The 17,866-nt window shown below is 38.2% G+C and overlaps 1 protein-coding gene across 13 annotated transcripts in view; it reads right to left on the bottom strand.

The window, feature by feature from the left end:
- The window catches only part of FANCC (FA complementation group C), a 153,267-nt gene that overhangs the window by 109,858 nt on the left and 25,543 nt on the right, over window positions 1-17,866 (bottom strand). For 8 of the 13 annotated variants that reach the window (XR_006291032.1, XM_043547096.1, XM_043547094.1 and 5 more), the window contains 3 exons: window positions 8,730-8,903; window positions 7,029-7,113; window positions 197-291 (listed from right to left, as the gene is read on the bottom strand). Coding sequence is in view for 12 of the 13 variants with exons in the window: in XM_043547096.1 (XP_043403031.1) it covers window positions 197-291; window positions 7,029-7,113; window positions 8,730-8,903 (354 nt within the window). In the remaining variant the exon portion in view is untranslated. Of the gene's footprint in view, window positions 1-196; window positions 292-3,435; window positions 3,548-7,028; window positions 7,114-8,729; window positions 8,904-10,228; window positions 10,322-17,866 lie in introns of those variants that run through there. The other 5 variants (XM_037901717.2, XM_043547101.1, XM_043547093.1 and 2 more) reach the window with 4 other exon arrangements.

Below are 17,866 nucleotides of genomic sequence, written 5' to 3'. Positions count from 1 at the left end.
CATCTTTTTAACATTCAAAATGATAGGCTAGCACAGATTATGTTATAATTGAGTGGAACATATTTCAACACAACATGTATGTAGGTTGTCTTTGGAGCGGTTTCTGAAATTACACACAGCCTCTATGCTATAGATGTAGCACCTTTAAATAATCAATTTAATTCAAAGCAGTCAAGGGGAGGATTCATTCGCTTACCAGTATCCAGCTGTTAGCCTTCAATTCCACAGGGTTCTGTGGTTCATTGCTGTACAGACAACATAAGCACCACATTAGAGTTTTCTGGCTCTCATCTGAAGAAACAAAAGCAAATAAGGATACATTAAAAAAATAAAGTAAAAATATAGACAAAATGTATACACAGCAATCTTCTATCCTTGTTAAAATATCAAACAGAAGGCCCAAATGTCAATCTTAACTTTAAAGGCATCTATTCTATCAGATTCACATCACAACCTTAATATTATTCACATGTAGTTCTTGTGTGTTCGTTTCCTTCAATAGTAATTTAAAAAAACATGTAAAAGCATAGAACACAATGAACTACACAGATATTAAAAATATTCAAGCCTATACAGTATTCAGATCTTTAAAATCATGTATTGCATAGTGACTCTTAAAATAGTATTACAGCTAATGTGCAGTAAGTGTTTAAATATATTTGTATTTTTCTTTAATATCATTAGCCATAACAACAAGCCATTGTTAGTCAAGATTTATTACTATTTTATCATAAGCTTACCTATATATACACACCAGTAAATTAACTTTATCCCTGCAAATTTCAATTATGGATTTGTAAAGTCATTCATAACATGGGTGAAAATCTTGGGGCCCCGTAGATGGATGTATTAGACACCACATACTGTGGCAATGTAACAGTTCTGCTGCACAGTGGAGCCAGGCCATATGGCGCATAGGAAGACTCCGCAAACATCTAAACACTGCACAACCAAGCTCGATTGTGGCTTTCTCTTCAGGAATGCAGAAGGGTAGATTGGTGAATGGATCAAAGGAAATGAATGGATGTAGCCAGTAGATCCATGCACTACACAGTTCTAACCAGTACATAACTCATGTATGTGAGCAACAACAGGGCATGTCTGGTACTCCACCATACACTATACCCTGCCCACGTAAACACAGACGATTAGAAAGCTGGAGGTGAGGATTCTGATTCTAATGTCTTTTGAGCAAGCCTGTGTGCCTGCATAGCCAGTTTACTCAGACTCTTTCTCAAAATTTAGTTCTGAGGAGTATGATTATTTATTTAAAAAAATGTTTTAAATATTGCTCTTTAGCAGAGGCTAAGCTTATATCTCAAATTCCAGCCCAGAGTAAAATTTTACTGTTATAGTGTAAACCTACAAAAACTGGGTTTAACAGTAGAGAAGTTCTGATACAACATTAGCTTACTAAGTGCTATTATTCTTAATAATAATATAAAACAGTATTACTCAAAGGGTTTTAGGAGTGGTGGGAGAAGAAATTATAACATTAAAATGATTCTCTATAATGACTTTTGCTGTTCTCAGTATACTTGTCATCCAGGATGTAATAAACAATATAATTTAGAAGTACTTTGTTGGCAAAGCCTGCAGACAAGAAATACAAGCTCCATTAAGGAACTTCTGTATTTTCACCAGGTGATCAAAGATGTTACTAGTGATTTAAACCAGTATTCTTCAATAAATGTCCAACAAGCCTGTAGGCCATCACTGGCCTCCCACTGACTAACATCTCTGCACAGAAATGGTTATCAAACACACACATTTAACTAACTACAGTTTTGTTGTTATACGCATTGGGATCTTTTTAATCTACATTTTTATGAGCCTACATAATTTCCTAGTTTGTTTAAGATCAATGTAAAAGAGGCATCTTGTGTACCATTCACTAGAAGTTCTAAATGTCCTGGTTCTGGTTTGTGCTTTCAGTGTTCACTCAATAGAGACAATTAGCTTTCAGCTGTTTGCACACTTTGCATTTTAACAATTTTATCATCTTCAAAAGCACTATTTCAATTTAAAAAATTCCCACTATGAAATTATTTAGGAGAGAAATTAAACAAATAATTATTTCTTTTTGCAACTAACCCTATTACAGTCCTATACTTTTGGGAATCAAAAAATTTAAATATTATTAAAAACACCATTGTTATAATACATGTGATTAAAATTATCTCAAAATTGCTACATTGCTAATGCAAAACCAAAAATATTTAAGTAATAAGCAGTAAAGATGCTTTATACACACAAAAGAACACAAATCCATACATCCTACAAAAAAAGAATTTAGTTCAACTGTTTTCAACCCTGTCTCTGTCTTATCCCTGCTTATGCACACACATTAACAGTATGCCATACAGAAGTTCTTAATAAAAAATATGGAATTACATAATTCACACAATCAAAACTTTATTTAGGGAGAGGGAGAAGAAAAAGCAGAAGTGATGGGCGCAAAAGATTACATTGTATTATAACTGTTTAATCGGGGACTCACAGACTATAAAGAACAGTTACTTACCCTACAGTAACTGTGGTTCTTCAAGATATTATAGTCAGCATGGATCAGTTGATGGATGTGGCGTCTCATGCATATGAGACTGGCCTTTTTTGACTAGTAGTGTCCATTGGGGCCAGATATGTGCTCTGTGCCACCTTGTGCTCCCATCTCAGGACATGAAGCGGGGGATGGCTGCAACCCTCCCTCAGTTCCCTTGCAATTCAAAACCTGTGTTGCTGAAGACTCAAAGGAGGAACAGAGAACAGGTTGTGGAATTCACTCTGACTACATCATCTCAAAGAACCACAGTTACTATAGGGTAGGTAACTATTCTTTCTTTGAGAATATGTCAGCGTGGATCCTGCTCTAGATGATTGGCAAGTAACGTCCTCTGTGATCAGCAAGAATGAGGATTTTCAGCAGTGTCAGTCAAACAGTGATTGTGGCACTGTTCTTCTGAATCTGGCATCCAACCTGGCTACCATATCAAAGGCATAATGCTTAACAAAAGTGAGTGGATTGCTTCTCATGACTTTCTTGCAGATCTTCAGCACATTCTGAAGGAGGCAGAAGATGCTGTCTGTACCCTCTCAGTGGGACAGACTCACCAGACAGCTGACAGCCAATGCAAATACACTGTGTGACCCACTCTCAATGACACTGTGTGACCCACTCTGTGAAAGTCTCTCAAACAAGATGGCTTGACCTTCTTACAAGCTGATATGACTACAGAGAGGCAGGGGAAGAGAGCTTGAATGGTTTAGTCCTGTTGAGGTAGTAAAGCAAGGTCCTGGAAACATCCAAATACAAGGCGTCTTTTCTCTCAGAGAAGAATGATGCTTCAGGAACAAGAGTGGTAAGGTGACAGATGATTCAGGTGGAGTTCTTATCCACTTTGGGGATGAACTTAGGAAAAGGTCTCATTCACCAACCTGTTCCTCTGAAAGGATGTGTACGGTGGTCTTGACATAATCGTCAAGGCTGATTCCCCACTCTAGTACTTCAAGTGCAGAAGGTGGGGGCCCGCAAGGATTCTAAAAATTAATACTGGCCACTTCAGGCTGGTATAAAACTTCCAAGGTTACAGCTTTTCTCTGACCTTGAATGGGTAGATGCTGCCGCCACCCAAGTGCAAAAACCCCTCTGAGAACCCAGGAAGGCGCACTTGGGAATTCCTTCCTATGGGGTTCCCTCGAGCCCTCTGGGGAAGAGCTGAGAAAGAAAACAAAGGAAATCAGCTGTTGCCACCAGCTAATTAAACAACATGTGCACAAACCTCTTAAGACACAAACGCCAATCCTGTTCTTAAAAAATGTAAATTTTATTTTAAAAAAAAGAAAAATAAATCTAATACTCAGGCTATTGCTAGATTTAAAGAGAGCAAATACAAAAATTAAGAAGCAAGAATCGCTTTCTTGAGGTTCAGCTTAAAGGTTACAAGCAAAACAAAAGCACCTGGGGTTAGCACAGAGGAGTTCACAAGCCATAGAGAAATAAAAGAGATAAACCTAATTGCGTCTTCCTAGACATTTCCTGATCCACTTACATATCTGGGGTTTCAAATGATTAATTTCTAGATATGATCTGATGATTTTTCATACCTGGCCCAAGCTTTTACAGCATAGTTCCAGCCCTGTCTTTGCTCTCTGGGGGAACAGACAGACAGACAAAGGGGACGTTTTTTCCCCAATTTTAAAAAGTTCTAGCCTTCCCATTGGCTCTTTTGGTCAGGTGACCACTCCCTTCTTTTTACCTATGGACTTTTTAACCCTTTACAGGTAAAGCAAGTAGAAACCAGCTACTAAGAGGAATTTCATAGCTAACTGGCTGGCTCGGTGTCCATAAAAGGGAGTTACCCTCCCCTTCATTCATCACATGAGTGGTAACAGCTAATAGAGACTCTATAATTGTATATGTATAGTTGGGATTATGTTTTCCCATGTGCATTACTTTGCATTTATCAACACTAAATTTCATCTGCTATTTTGTTGCCCAGTCACCCAGTTTTGTGAGATCCCTTTGTAACTCTTCACAGTCTGCTTTGGACTTAGCTACGTTTAGTAGTTTTGTATTATCTGCAAATTTCGCCACTGTTTACCCCTTTTTCAGATCATTTATGAATATGTTGAACAGTACTGGTTCCAGTACAGACCCCTGGGGGATACCACTATTAACCTCTCTCCATTCTTAAAACAGACCATTTATTCCTACCCTTTGGTTCCCATCTTTGATCCAGTTACCGATCCATGACAAAACCTTCCCTCTTATCCCGTGATAGCTTACTTTGCTTAACAGCTTTCGGTGAGGGACCTTATCAAAGGCTTTCTGAAAATCTAAATACACTATATCCACTGGATCCCCCCTGTCCACATGCTTGTTGACCCTCTCAGAGAATTCTAGTAGATTGGGGAGGCATGATTTCCTTTTACAAAAACCATGTTGACTCTTCCCCAACATATCGTGTTCATTTATGTGTCTGATAATTCTGTTCTTTATTATAGTTTCAACCAATTTGCCTGGTACCAAAGTTAGGCTTACCAGCCTGTAATTGCTGGGATCGCCTCCGGAGCCTTTTTAAAAAATTGGTATCATATTAGCTATTCTCCAGTCATCTGGTACAAAAGTGGATTTAAATGATAGGTTACATACCAGTTAGTAGTTCTGCAATTTCATATTTGAGTTCCTTCAGAACTCTTGGGTGAATACCACTTGGTACTGGTAACTTATTACTGTTTAATTTATCAATTTGTTCCAAAGCCTCCTCTAATGACACCTCAATCTGGGACAGTTCCTGAGATTTGTCACCTAAAAAGAAAGGCTCAGGTTTGGGAATCTCCCTCACATCCTCAGCCGTGGAGACCGATGCAAAGAATTCATTTAGTTTCTATGCAATGGCCCTATTCTTTTGTGCTCTCTTAGCATCTCAATTGTCCAGTGGCCCCACTAGTTGTTTAGCAGGCTTCCTGCTTCTAATGTACTTAAAAATTGTTTGCTATTACTTTTTGAGTCTTTGGATAACTGTTCCTCAAATTCTTTGTTGGCCTTCCGAATTATATTTGTACATTTCTCTTGCCAGAGTTTATGCTCCTCTCTATTTTTCTCAATAGGATTTAACTTCCACTTTTTAAAAGAGGCTTTTTGCCTCTAACTGCTTCTTTTACTTTGTTGTTTTGCCATGGTGGCACTTTTTTGGTCCTCTTACTATGTTTTTTAATTTGGTGTATCCATTTAAATTGAGCAACTTGTTACGGTGTCTTTAAAAAGTTTCCATGCAGCTTGAAGGGATTTCTCTTTTGGCAACTGTACCTTTTAATTTCTGTTTAACTGACTTCTTCATGTTTCTGTAGTTCCCTTCTCTGAAATTAAATGCTACCATGGTGGGCTGCTTTGGTGTTTTCCCCCCTACAGGAATGTTAAATTTTATTATGTTATGGTCACTATTACCAAGTGGTTCAGCTACATTCACCTCTTGGACCAGATCTTGTGCCCCATTTAGGACTAAATCAAGAATTACCTCTCCTCTTGTGGGTTTCGGGACTAGCTGCTCCAACAACCAGTCATTTAAGGTGTCAAGAAACTTTATCTCTGCATCCTGTCCTGAGGTGACATGTACCCAGTCAATATGGGGATAGTTGAAATCCCCCATTATTAAGGCTATGATTTAGTCATGGGTATTTTTAGTAAAAGTCACAGACAGGTCATGGGCAATAAACAAAAATTCACGGCCCATGACCCATCTATGACTTATACTATAAATACCCCTGACTAAATCATGGGGCGGAGGGGAGAGAAGGCGGGCGGAGGGCGCTGCTGGAGGGGGGCCCAGTGGCACAAGCTGCCGGGGACCACTGAGCAGCGTCTGCTCCAGCCGCCCGGAGACCACTACCCGTATTTTATCATCTTCCATCCTCTTCTCCTTACTAGGATATAGAGAAACTCCATTAATAGATCATCCCCTAACGGATGTCTCTGTTCAAACTATGTGCTCCTCCACACCTGTCAGCTTTCAATTCATCCTTCTGAAGAGGGGAAGGACAGTGCCAACAACATAGAGATTCTTTTACTAAGAAGAGATTTTGCAATTTCCCCAAACAAGTCTCTGGGAATAGTGGAAGAAGTCTGAGAGTTAGGCTTCCAGAAACCCTACAAAGGATTTTTAAATAACTGCTGCGAGGAGAGGTGAGAGCCTCCTGATAAAATTTTACAGACAGGAAGGATTAATTCAAGCACTTTGGGAAAGGTTCTGAGAAAAAAAGAGGCAGGTGATCACTGAGACCCCTTACCTTGCAGAAGTCTCGAAGAACCTCTTACTTATTCAAGGGAAGAGGGAGTGGATGGATTTTAGAACAGAGGTGAGATTATGGAACAATTACTATAGTTTCTGATCAATAACATAATTCAAAACAAATTATCTGCATCATCATGTTTTTATGAACTACCAAAGAATGTGCCCAGAAATTTAAAAGATACAATTTGAAAGGGAAATGCTAGAAACTCTTGCAGAACGCTAGTTTCAAGTTCTTACCATATCCTACAACAAAGGGATTCCAACAAAGTCTTCCTAGTAACTGACCAATTAAAGGGAACCTCTGAATTGCAGTAGTGGAATTCTGTAAACAAAAACAATGTACTGAACACCAGAAATACTTGATCATCATTAATTACCTAGAAAACTGTAAATTACATTATTATTTGTTTTGCTAAAGGTACACACTGGGGAGCAGAAGTCCTTCAGATATTTAATAAAAGCAAAGCTTTCAGGCCACATCATACTTCATCCAGGTCAGCTAAACCTCAACTATATTTCCCTTAGGGTAATGTTTAATTATGTTGGAAAATTAACTTCATTTTCCTTATGTGGAGTAGTCATGAAAGGCTATAATATGTGTAAACAACACAAATTTCCTCGTAGCAAAATACAATTAAAGTAGTCTGTTGATCCCTACAGTTTTCTTACATTATGCCATGGAGTTTGTGAAGAAACTAATAGAAGTTATGGCATAAAGATAAGTATTTACATATTACTACCTCTGCTTACTGCATGGCAAATTACATCATAACGAGGCAGTCACAACATAAAATTTGACAGACACTGAACTTACCAAAAAAACAAGGAACATTTAACCAAATAGAAAGCAGCTTCACTATAAAAAGTAGTAGATAGTGGGGTTTATATAGACCCGTATGCAATCAGCCTTATTTTTCAGTATTTGTAGCTTTACTGTCTAATAAATGAAGGCTTTAAAAATGGTAGTGTGCTGAGATAATGTGCAAGTAGCAGAAACAATAACCCATCTCCTGCTGCTGCAATAAATTCCTCAGATTTGTCTCAGATTGGGGCTGGTCCTAGACTTTCTGGGGCCATATACAGAAGGTCCATTTGAGGCCAAACCTCAGAAAGTACTCACCGAAGTAGCAACATTAAAAAAAAAAACAGATTTTATTTTTATTCTCATATAAAAATATATCTATTCTTAAAATATACATACAGACACAAAAAATTCTCAACACTTAAAAATCATTTTGAAAACTGCACTTTAACTTCAGAAAAAAATTAATACTTTTCTTTTTTGTTAATCTTTACATGAGGTGAAGAGCATTTTAACCTCACAACTTGATACTGTATTATTGAAAACTGCTATGATGAATCAATGCACACAAAAGTTACAAAAAAAAAAAAAAACACCTAAAGTTTACCTGACCAAAAAGAAAAAAAAAAGATTAAATACAATACTCAAATCACTAACCAGAATAGTTAGTAACATTTGCCAGTGATCTGACCGTAGTACTGGAAATCACTATATATGCCACAGCACTAGGTTTAGCATGTCAACAGACTCTTTAGGATTTAAGGGATCAGTTACAATTTTGCATGTAAAGGCCTTTAAATAATCCAATTTATGACCTGACAACAAGAATCAAATTTGTGTTTATTTTAAAGAGTTTTTAAAAGAGTCTACTCAATTGGCTAGGAAATCTCATGTGACAACATAACCAATCAAGAAGAAAAAGCTCCTTTCACAATAAATCAGGGACACAGGAAACACATTCCTGTTTGCATTACCTGTGGCTGTTTCCCCAATTTGCCTCTCTGATCCAGCAATACATTAGGTCAATACCACAAGCCTCTCTGCTACCATTCACTTTCTGGTTTTGTCGGAACGTGGGGTTCAGATTGTTTGAGGCAGTCTTCAAAACAGTTCATTCTTCCTGTTAAATTACTTACCATATGTTTCAAGGATTCATAAATCTGCTGTAGAAACTCCTGTAATTTAGGCAAGTGAAGGCAGACATCTTGCTGGGATTCCAAAGTGGTGGTTTGACCCCACTCAACAGCCTTATCCAGCCAATACTGAAAGCTCAATTTAGGGACAGCAGTATCTTGGGCCATCTCCTCCCCCTAAAAAAGATTAGAACTATAATCAGACATATCTAAACATACAATGGGGAAAAAGTTTGCTAACATCTCATCTGTGAAGTGGGAGGAAATTAAGACAATCTTTTTTTCAGTCTGTAGATGCTCCAAAAAGCAGTAAAGTGCTTCTATAGTTATAAGAGGGTAAAATAATGACCCCTTTATGTCAAAGTAGCAGTGATGGAATAGTAATCAGTACTTTAAAATATATCACCCAGCTGGGGTTCAGATTTTTACTATCTGAATTTGTCATCACCAATATTTCATTAGAAGAGTAGTAAAATAACATGTGGGGGGTATGTGTACACAAATGCATCTGTGCTGTGTGCAATGTATTGTTTGTGAAACTCCACTACCCATCACATCTAGTATCTTATTTTTACAAGAAGATATAACATATATTCTCACAACAAAGCTTATTTAGGATTTATTTCATACAATGAGAAATCTAAAGTATATCCAGTTTTCAAATTAGTATGAAAGTTTGAAAATAGCTTGTTATCAAAAGTGCAGAAATGTTTGAAAATTTTACATCTATTAGTATCCTTTAGCTTTTTGGACAAGAAAAGTTATTTCCTTAAAAGTTGTCTAATGAATTTAATCCTCTATTTTCTGTCTTTTCCCCCTTTATTTCTTATTAAACACAGAAATTAGAAATTATTCTTACTTACAATCTTATTTATAAATCTGTTTTAATTAAAACTGCACAACACTCTATATACTTGGAATGCAATATTTCACCCAGAAATATCTGGCCTAGGGCCAGAGCAGTATGACTAACTCCAAGCATTCAAAAATCATGAACTAAAACCAAAATAAAATACTTCAAAAATTAAATTGGCTTAAAATCATGATTTTTAATCACATTTTTTACCTGCTTTCTGATTTTTCTTCACCTTTTGCGGAAGCCATCTGTGATCATCTCAGGGTCAGAATTCAACACCCCCCCATACACACCCCCTCTTTATTCACTGCTCAGATGACACTTATCTCACCCTCTCCTAACCCTTGAGTTGCAGGGAGTTGCTGTCCTACCCGTCTCTAGACAGGATAGGTAGATGTCTTACTCATGTACTCCCTACCTGCTCCTCTAGCCGTCTGTCTCCCATCTACCCTCCTAATTTACTTCCCCCTCATATTCTCATCAGTCTGCTACCTATCTCATTCTCCCCCTCTGCTGCTTCCCCCTCAGTCTGTCCCTGGGCCTTCCAGCATTCCTTCAGTTCTTTAGTTACCTAGCTCACTCCTTTTTCGTGTTCTCTTTCCCGACCACCACCAGTGTCATTCACTGCACCCCCACATTCTCCTACCTCCATTTGGCCCTCATACAGCAGTCTGGCTGCAGCCCCATTGGAAACAATAGGAGAGATCGTCCATTTTGTTGGTGAAAGCCTCACTTTTATCTATAAAGGTTAAGAAGACATTGTGGTGATCTCTCTGAGAGCAGTCTGTGGTTTAGTTCCATTGACAGTGAGTAGTAGGAGGTGGTGAGCATACTAGATAAGGGCAAAACTTCAAAAGTTGGTAGGCAGAAATGAGAAATTCAAGAGAACCTTTAAAAAAATATTGTGAGAGTTTGAAACACTGCAAGAATATAAAAAGCCCTCCTATCTAAAATTCTACAAATTCCCTAATCCTCCACCCCAATAAAAAAAGGGCTTAGAAAACAAGAAGGAAAAGATTTCAATAAATTCTTGTTCATTATGTTTTTCATTTGAAAATAATATTCTCTAGTTAAAATGAAAACTTTAAACAAATATCTCAGTGAATCTAGTGCTCATGAAAAAGCGTAGAGAGTGACCAATGGAGAATGAGTTCCTCCATAAGATACATACAACAGTATGGACAGTGGTACAGCAGACTTTCCACAATGTGGAAAGTTGCCCTGAAGGGAAGACCTCTAGGGCTGAGAGTATTCAGTGCCCGTGTCCATCCCCAATCATTGTCCTTTCTGTAAAGACTGCTAAGGTGGCTGTCAATTAGTGCCAAAAATTTGGTGGCAATTTCATGATATGGACTCTTGTTCACTGGGAGCTGAACTCAGACAATAATAGAAGCAACTGGAGTCAGTGGATACTGATCCCTAGTTTGCGACAAGGTACAACCTTTTGTAACTCTGACCTTGTCATGTGGGCCAAGACAAAGTTCAGTCTGTTGCAGTACACCTGCAAGTCACAACTGCCTCACACAGACCACCATGATCTCTTTTCACACAGGCTAAATAACAGCCATGAGATGCTTATTAATTCGGCACAAAATTAACCTAGGCCAGATTAAAACTGGTGGTGAATATTTTTGTAAACAGTAATAAATAAACAGATAAATAAACAATGGACCACAGTATTGTTTAGACTATTACAGGACTTTGGATCCTACCCAATAAGAAAACATTCTATTAAGTAAGATAGACCAGTTGGATGGCCAGTGTTGAAAGCATGTTTGTTTTAAAAAGTGATCAAAGGAAATGTAAACAAAGCCCACAATTTTTTTCATTAGTTACTAAACCCCTCACTTACATTTTTTGTTGCTGCTGTCAGTTGAACACTTATGGAACAGTGCAGTATCAAACTCCTATTAATCCACCACTGTCCTGTCTTATTAGCCAATAAGTATTAAAAAATAGGTAATGAGATTTCATAATGCCTCTGTGGTAATAAGCACTATAACAATTAGTTACATCTGGATGTATGATTTTGGGGGGGGTAAATTAAGCCTATTTATAGTATTTTAGTGGGTGAAATTCATCCCGGTGAAGAAGGCCTACATAAGGCCCTCCACACTGCTTAAAATGAGACTTGCTACCAGAGTCGCGGTTCAGGAGAATCCTCTGCACTGCCTGAATATTGCAAAGAGGGTCTTTGTGTCAATAGCATATAGGCTTACAAAGAGGTGATGAAGGAAGAAATGCAGAACTTGAATACAGTATATAGATTGGACTGGGAGCCACAGGAGAGGGGCTGGGGCTGCATAGCAAACTTCTACCCTACTCCCAGAACAGAGAGTGAATTTTCTCTTCCCTTCTCATATACTCTTCACCAAACCTGAATAAATTGTATTGCTGGCCTAGGAAAAGTCTGCAGTAAATTGCTATACAGATCATAGTGAGATGACCTATTTCAGAGGGGTGTACTTACTGTAGTCATTGTAGGCATGAGCACCTGGACATCATTTTTAGCAAAGCACCTAAACAAGTGCTTAAATCCACTCCTGGTCAAAAAGATGCTTAACCTTCAAGCATGTGTGTATATGTTTTGCTGAATCACGGTCTTGACTCTTCCAGATTGTTACCAAAGAATACGTGTGAGCTGCAAATTCTCATTTGTACCTATTCTGTCCTGGGCATCCTGCCTTCTAGGATATACCTCAATGTTTGCTTTCTTCAGAGGCCTAAAACTTTCCCAGTCAAACAGCAACATTTTTGTGTACCTTTTAAACTATGGAATCTAACCCTGCAAAGGGCACTTTTCCTGAATTATCCTGAGCGTCTCCTTGATTTAGTCTATAGAACTGAAAAAATAACAAATGCAAAAATACAAAGTACACACATAGAATACTGACCTGATATATCACTTTAAATTCAAAGTCTTCCATGTGGTGCCCAAACTGATTAACAAAAATACCCCTGAGTAACCACTGGTCTTGTAATTAAAAATAAAAATAAAATAAAAAATAACCAAATATAAAGACTGTCAAAATGAAAAAGATTGCTAACAAAATTACAGAATGGAAACTCCTCTCGGGTAATTTGGTCTATCCTCTCAGAACAGGTTTGTTCCCCAGTTTATTTTCAGAGCCAATGGAATTTCTTCAGTTAAAAGATTTGCTGTTATACGCCAGCACTCCACGTCTGCTCTGACTGCCACACTCGAAACCCGATCCTGTCTTTCTATTACATTTGCCGCAGATCCAGAATTTAGAAAACCGAGAAGTTCTCATTTAGTATGATTCACCTCAAGTTACTCCCTCTGCCTTCTGGAAGGGAAAATAAATCCTTGCTCCTCCTGCCTCAGAACCTCCCAGTCGAACTCCCGTTGTTCTTCACTTTCAGGCAGTGAGGAACCCTGCAGAGCTTAGGCATGGGGTATTTGTTACATCCTTCAGAGACTGCGGGCAGCATTTCTAACAAGGAATGGATTAGCTTTATTCTATTGAGTGAGTTATCTGGATTAGTGTCTGAAATGTAACATATTTAGTCAGTAACTTTTGTTACCAGATTCTCGGGCACAACTCCAGACGTATACCAGAATGTTCCACTTTAAGTGCTAACAAACTTACTGCTAGAATACAGTTGTCACATACCATAACCAAAACATACAGGTACAGACTACAATATGAAAGTCTGAATCCATGACTGGAAAAGTACATGAACACAAAATTAACTTGTTCTGGGAACTGAAGAATATCAAGATCTCAAAGAAGATATCAAACTAGTTTTCTTAGAACTGGAATGAATTCTGTTTGCTGTAACCATCTCTTTTCTCCAAGCCTAAACAAAAACACCTTAACGCATACTGTATAAATATTATTCCCCTGCAGTGGGTATAGATCCATGTTTTCCTTGGGAAACATACACATTGGCATGGAACCATCTGAGTAACAGGGACTGTTGAGCCTACAAATGCCTCCCAGCAGTTCCAAATGACTGAAATGCAGACTCTGTACTACTGAAGGATGACATAACCTATTTAAGCGGCAAAGAGTCCTGTGGCACCTTGTAGACTAACAGACGTATTGGAGTATAAGCTTTCGTGGGTGAATACCCACTTCGTCGGATGCTGGGTAGTCACCCACAAAAGCTTATACTCCAATTCGTCTGTTAGTCTATAAGGTGCCATAGGACTCTGCCGCTTTTACAGATCCAGACTAACATGGTTACCCGTCTGATACTTGATAACCTGTTTACTAGATCTATCAGCTAAAATAGGTGTGCAGTATCTAACCAGGTTTCAGAGTAGCAACCATGTTAGTCTGTATCCGCAAAAAGAAAAGGAGTACTTGTGGCACCTTAGAAACTAACAAATTTATTTGAGCATAAGCTTTCGTGAGCTACAGCTCACTTCATCGGATGCAGTGAGCTGTAGCTCACGAAAACTTATGCTCAGATAAATTTGTTAGTCTCTAAGGTGCCACAAGTACTCCTTTTCTTTTTTTTTTAAAAGTATCTAACCTAATATCTAGTATCTAAGTATCTAATATCTAACTAATATTAATAATAATAACTAATATCTTTTTTAAAGTAACTAACCTAATATCTAGTATCTAACCTAATATCTAGTATCTAAGTATCTAATATCATACTTATTTCTATTAAAGTACCTGTATAGTTCACACTACCTTCAGATCTGTCTTTCACCAGCTACTGATAAAGTGGTCACTACTCACCAAAACATTACTGAAAATGAGCCAAGGTACCATACAGCAACAAATTCAAATTGTTATTTTTTGAAGAGCAGTTTCCTTTAAAAAGTTGATGCTTTTTTATATATATAAATAGAAGCTCAGATACTATTTAAGTACAACATTATTTCATATTGTACCATCAGGGGTTTACAAATAAATTAGGTGAAACCACATTGTCTAAAATCCAACATAAACTTTAATGTAACCTCTCTCAGTGCCTGCTTCTCCTACAGTGGTGATGGGTAGCTCTAAATTCCAAAAGAACACTTTATTCATTTTCCGTTACCCCAGCCTTTCTCAAACAACACCCACTTATTGGGGAAAGGAAAGCCAATTATATTATTTATATTAAAGTAGTGTCCAGAGACCTCAAATAGGATCAAGCCCCCATTGTGTTAGCTGAACATATAAAGACAGGCCCTGTTCCAAAGAACAGCATATCTTCAAAATCTGGAAAATGGTAATTTTTATCTATGTTTTGTTACCACTCTGATGGGTATTAAAGGATTGCTAAGCACCATGGTATGAGGTTTCATATTATAAAGTAATTTTATAATTGCACAATGTCACATTATTGTCCCCTTGTACCACAGTCCATCTGAGGATGATTTAACAGCCATAATAAATCACAGTAATTTAAAACAGCGAGAAACTATATGACCCCAAAAATCACAAAGAGACAGTGCATTTTAATAAGAAGATCAGGCCACAAACTTAATGTCTTACAGATGACAAATGATTTTTAGCTAATGCCAGAATTAAAAAAATGATTAGCACAAAATACACATTGTCTACTCATTATATTGTTTCTCAAATATCCCATATCTCCTTGATTGCTTTATATTTTTCCTGCAAATAGATTTTTCCTCTCATTATGACAATTTTTCTCTCAGGTTTTTAGGATAGGATAATATATCATTAGTTAAGAATAATATTTCAGGCATTCTTAATTCCACTGCTTAAACTATTTATTATTTGTATTATGGTAGAACCTAGAATTACAGATTTGAAGGCCAGAAAGGATCATTATGATCATCTAGAGCAGACTTCTGTATAACACAGGTCATAAAACTTCCGGAAAATAATTCCTAGAGCAATCTTGATTTAAAAATTGGCAGTGATGGAGAATTCACCATGACCCGTTGTAAATTGTTCCAGTGGTTAATTACCCTCACTGTTAAAAATGTATGCCTTTATCCAATCTGAATTTGTCAAGCTCCAACTTCCAGCCATTGGATCATGTAATACTTTTCTTTTCCAGACTGAAGAGCACATTATCAAATATTGCTCCCCATGTAGGTAGTTATAGACTGTAATAGAGTTACCCCTTAGCTTTCTCTTTGTTAGCTGAACAGATTGAGCTCTTTGACTGTATCCTTTACACATTTTCATGGCTCTCCTCTGAACACTCTCCAATTTAGCTACATTCTTCTTGAATTGTGGACACCAGAATTGTCAGTATTCCATCAGCAGTTGCATCAGTGCCAAATACAGAGGTAAAATAAACTCTCTATTCTTACTTGAGATTCCCCTGTTTATGTATGCAAGGATTGCATTAGCCCTTTTACCACGTATTGCTCTAGGAGCACATGTTCAGCTAATTATCTATCATGACTCCCAAATCTTTTTCAGAGTCACTACTTACCAGGATAGGGTCCCCCAACCTGTAAGTATGGCCTGCACTCTTTGTTCCTACATTTACCCGTATTAAAACACATATTGTTTGCTTGCACCCAACTTACCAAGCAATTCAGAGTGCTCTGTATTAGTGACTAGTCCTCTTCATTAATTACCACTACCCCACTTTTTGTGTCATCTGCAAACTTTATCAGTGATGATTTTATGTTTCCTTCCAGGTCATTGACAAAAAATGTTAAATACCACAGGGCCAAGAACCAACCACTGCAGAACTCCACTAGAAACACACACACTCATTCAATGATGATTCCCCATTTACAAATATATTTTGAGATCCATTAGCCAGTTATTAATCCATTTAATGTGTGCCACCTTAATTTTATATCATTCTAGTTTTTTGAATCAGAACTGTATGTGGTACCAAGTCAAATGCCTTCTACAAGTCTAAGTATATTACATCAACACTATTACCTTTATCAACCAAACTTGTAATCTCATCAAAAATATATATATAAAGTTAGTTTGCCAGGCTCTATTTTCCTATAAACCCATACTGATTGGCATTAATTTTATTATCCTCCTTTAATTCTCTATTAGTTGAGTCCTGTATCAGTCACTCCATTATTTTGCTTAGGATTGATGTCAGACTGACATGCCTCACATACCCAGGTCATCCTGTTTACCCTTTCCAAATATAGCACAAGAAGAAGTTACTCACCTTGTGCAGTAATAATGGTTCTTCAAGGTGTGTCCCCCTGTGGGTGCTCCACTCTAGAGGTCAGTTCTTCCCTGTGCCGGAGATTTTTCACAGCAGTACTCGGTCGGGGAAGGGTGTGTGCAGGAGCAAACTTGTACAGCCGTTGGCGCCTCTTGTAACGCACACCCCCGACCATCCCTTCCATTCCTTCTCTACCGCATAGCTCAGCTGTGTTAAATCTGAAGTAGAGGAGAGGAGGGTGGGTAGTGGAGCACAAACAGGGAAACACATCTCGGAGAACCATCGTTACTGCACAAGGTGAGTAACTTTTTCTTCTTGAAGTGGTGTCACTGTGGGTAGTCCACTCTAGGTGCTTGTAGAGCAGTGCCCCACCAGGGGTGGCAGCGCTTCAGAGTTATATAAAAGTGTTTGATGAGAGCACTGTGAGGCCAACGATAGAATTGGAGATAAGGCCTTGGGTGATAGCATAATGCTTTGCGAAAGTGTACTCTGATGTCCAGGTTGCAGCTCTACAAATGTCTATTAAGGGGACATCGTTCAAGAATGCAATCAATGTCGCCATGGCTCGTGTTGAGTGGGATCTGATGCCCATGGGGGTTCTTTGTTATGTAGGTGGTAGCAAGTTTGGATACAGGAGGAGACCCATCTGGAGAGTCTCTGGGTCAATATTGTAGAGCCTTTGGAGCGCTCTGTTGTACAGACGAATAGTCTTGGTGACTTGCGAAAGGGTTTAGCATGTCCAAGTAAAAGGCTACAGCCTGTCTGACATCTAGCATGTCTAACGTTGCTTCTCAAGAATCCTTATGTGGCTTGAGCTAGAAGGCAGGTGAGTGTATGGTTTGGTTAATATGAAAACGTGTAGCCACTTTGGGCAAGAATTTTCGGTGAGGATGTAACATGATGTTGTCTTTGGTAAATACCGTGTATGGTGGTTCAGCCATTAACGCCCCTATTTCGCTGCCGCGTCTTGCAGATGTGATTGCCACCAGGAACATGACCTTCACTGACATATGTAGGAGAGAGCAGGTTGCTAGAGGTTCAAAGGGTGGTCTTGTGAGACATTTGAGCACATGATTGAGATCCCATGGTGGCGTAGGTTGACATACTTCTGGGTACATGTTCTGTATACCTGTAAGAAAGAGCCATGTAGTCACATAAGCAAATATTGAAGCCCATTCTATCTGCTTGTGGA

This window comes from Chelonia mydas, chromosome 5 (genome assembly GCF_015237465.2).
Source record: "Chelonia mydas isolate rCheMyd1 chromosome 5, rCheMyd1.pri.v2, whole genome shotgun sequence".
In the NCBI taxonomy this organism is placed as follows: Eukaryota; Metazoa; Chordata; order Testudines; family Cheloniidae; genus Chelonia; species Chelonia mydas.
The sequence above is the reverse complement of the archived record's forward strand: the minus strand, read 5'-3'. Positions and strand labels throughout refer to the sequence as shown.